The following is a 1,555-nucleotide window of genomic DNA, read 5'->3' as shown; positions in this document are numbered from 1 at the left end:
CATTTTAATTCTCTAATTTTTATTTTTGTATTTAGATTCTCTAATGTTCATAATGTTGTTGGTCTCTCTTTAATTTTCATACCATATGCAAATTTGAGTATTAAATAAAATTTGTGGATTTTATTAATACAGAAACTAAAATCTCAACCCAAAAAAAAAAAACACGGGGACTAAAGTTGCTTATCAGACATTAAAAAAATAAAAATTGTAATTTAACTACTTTTATAACTAGAGAACATAATTCTGTCAAAAGAGTTAAAGAACATAAGTCACATAATACATAATAATATCAAATTATATAATAATTTATCGTTAAAAGCATTAGTTTGAATTTCAACTTTTGTGAAATGTATGAAAATTTAATATTCTTTATAGATGACAAAGAGAAAGCAAACTTGATGAAATATTACTCATAACCCCTCGATTATTTTCCATTCCTTTATTTTTGGATTTGTAGAACGCAAGCATATGTGTGTTGATTAATTCTGAATCAAAATTTGATAAATTCAAACCAAAAACCAAAAGCGAAAAGATCATATGGCACTGCAAAAAGTAACTCTTCTATATCCACAAATTTAGATATATACTCGTACATTTCAGAAAAAGGAGAAAAAGGTCATGTTACATTTTAACAATCCAAGTATTGAACCATCTTCGGTCCCACTCAAGATTCCGGCACCGGCCGCCGGAAAACCCAAAAAAAAAAGAAAATTAATCTTCCGAGATACTCTCCAACCGCGGCCGCCACAATCCGCCGCGTCCGTTCCGGCGATCCCGCCGCGAGCATTTATTCTCCTTAGAAATTACTGAGCCTTTGTCATCACATTGTTGTGAAGACGACAAATCGCTGTTACTCTTCTTGGAACATACTTTGCTGTTAACCTCGTTCTTTTCATTATCAATATGACTGGTGCGGCCACTCACGTGCTTGACGTGCCTTCTCTTCTCCGGCGGCAGCGACGCCGCGGGGATCAAGAAATAGATGCTGCCTCTCTTTAGCTCAGTCTCCGGCGAGAGGATAAGAATCCGGCGAACCACGCCTTGGGAACTGGGCTTGCTCAAAACGTGGTTTGGATTGGCCTTGAGAACTTCCCCTGCCGTGATTGGACGCGTGATTTCCTCCACGCAACCGTTCAGGTGAACTATGCGGATCAAGTCGAGAGCTCCGCACGGAAGAACGCATGCCAAACAGCACCTTAAGCTGTTTCCCATTGTTGTTGCTCTGCGACGTGGTTTTGGAGACTCGGGAATGAAGCTCCTTTTTCCTCTGTTGTTCCAAATTCTGAATCTTAGTTGTTGAGTTCTGTGTTTGAGATGCGTATTTATACAGCGAACGAGCGTAAGTACGATCATAATAATGCAAATGTGAGTTTAATAATAATTGTGGACTGGAATTGACGAAACTACCCATCACAAAAGAGTGGTTTTCAATTTTTTGTGTTTTGGCTTTCTTGCAGTCACGCTCACATGCTATGGTGGTGGGTTCCTTCCTTCTGTAATCTTTTCATCGCTTCTCTAGCCGCCTAGTGTTGCTGCCATGTAGTTAAGTAGTTAA

The 1,555-nt window shown here is 38.3% G+C and overlaps 1 protein-coding gene across 1 annotated transcript; it reads right to left on the bottom strand.

Moving 5' to 3' along the window:
- Window positions 1-542: 542 nt before the first annotated feature.
- LOC114193938 lies at window positions 543-1,312 on the bottom strand. Its single transcript, XM_028083940.1, has one exon. The coding sequence runs from the start codon at window positions 1,210-1,212 to the stop codon at window positions 712-714; it is 501 nt and encodes a 166-aa protein (XP_027939741.1). The 5' UTR covers window positions 1,213-1,312; the 3' UTR covers window positions 543-711.
- Window positions 1,313-1,555: the final 243 nt, after the last annotated feature.

The sequence above is a fragment of the Vigna unguiculata genome, chromosome 8, assembly GCF_004118075.2.
Source record: "Vigna unguiculata cultivar IT97K-499-35 chromosome 8, ASM411807v1, whole genome shotgun sequence".
Taxonomy (NCBI): domain Eukaryota; kingdom Viridiplantae; phylum Streptophyta; class Magnoliopsida; order Fabales; family Fabaceae; genus Vigna; species Vigna unguiculata.
This window is presented reverse-complemented; position numbering and strand designations above follow the sequence as displayed.

Coding starts and splice junctions, on each gene's coding strand:
- LOC114193938 (XM_028083940.1), bottom strand. CDS start 1,212: ATGGGAAACAGCTTAAGGTGCTGTTTGGCATGCGTTCTTCCGTGCGGA.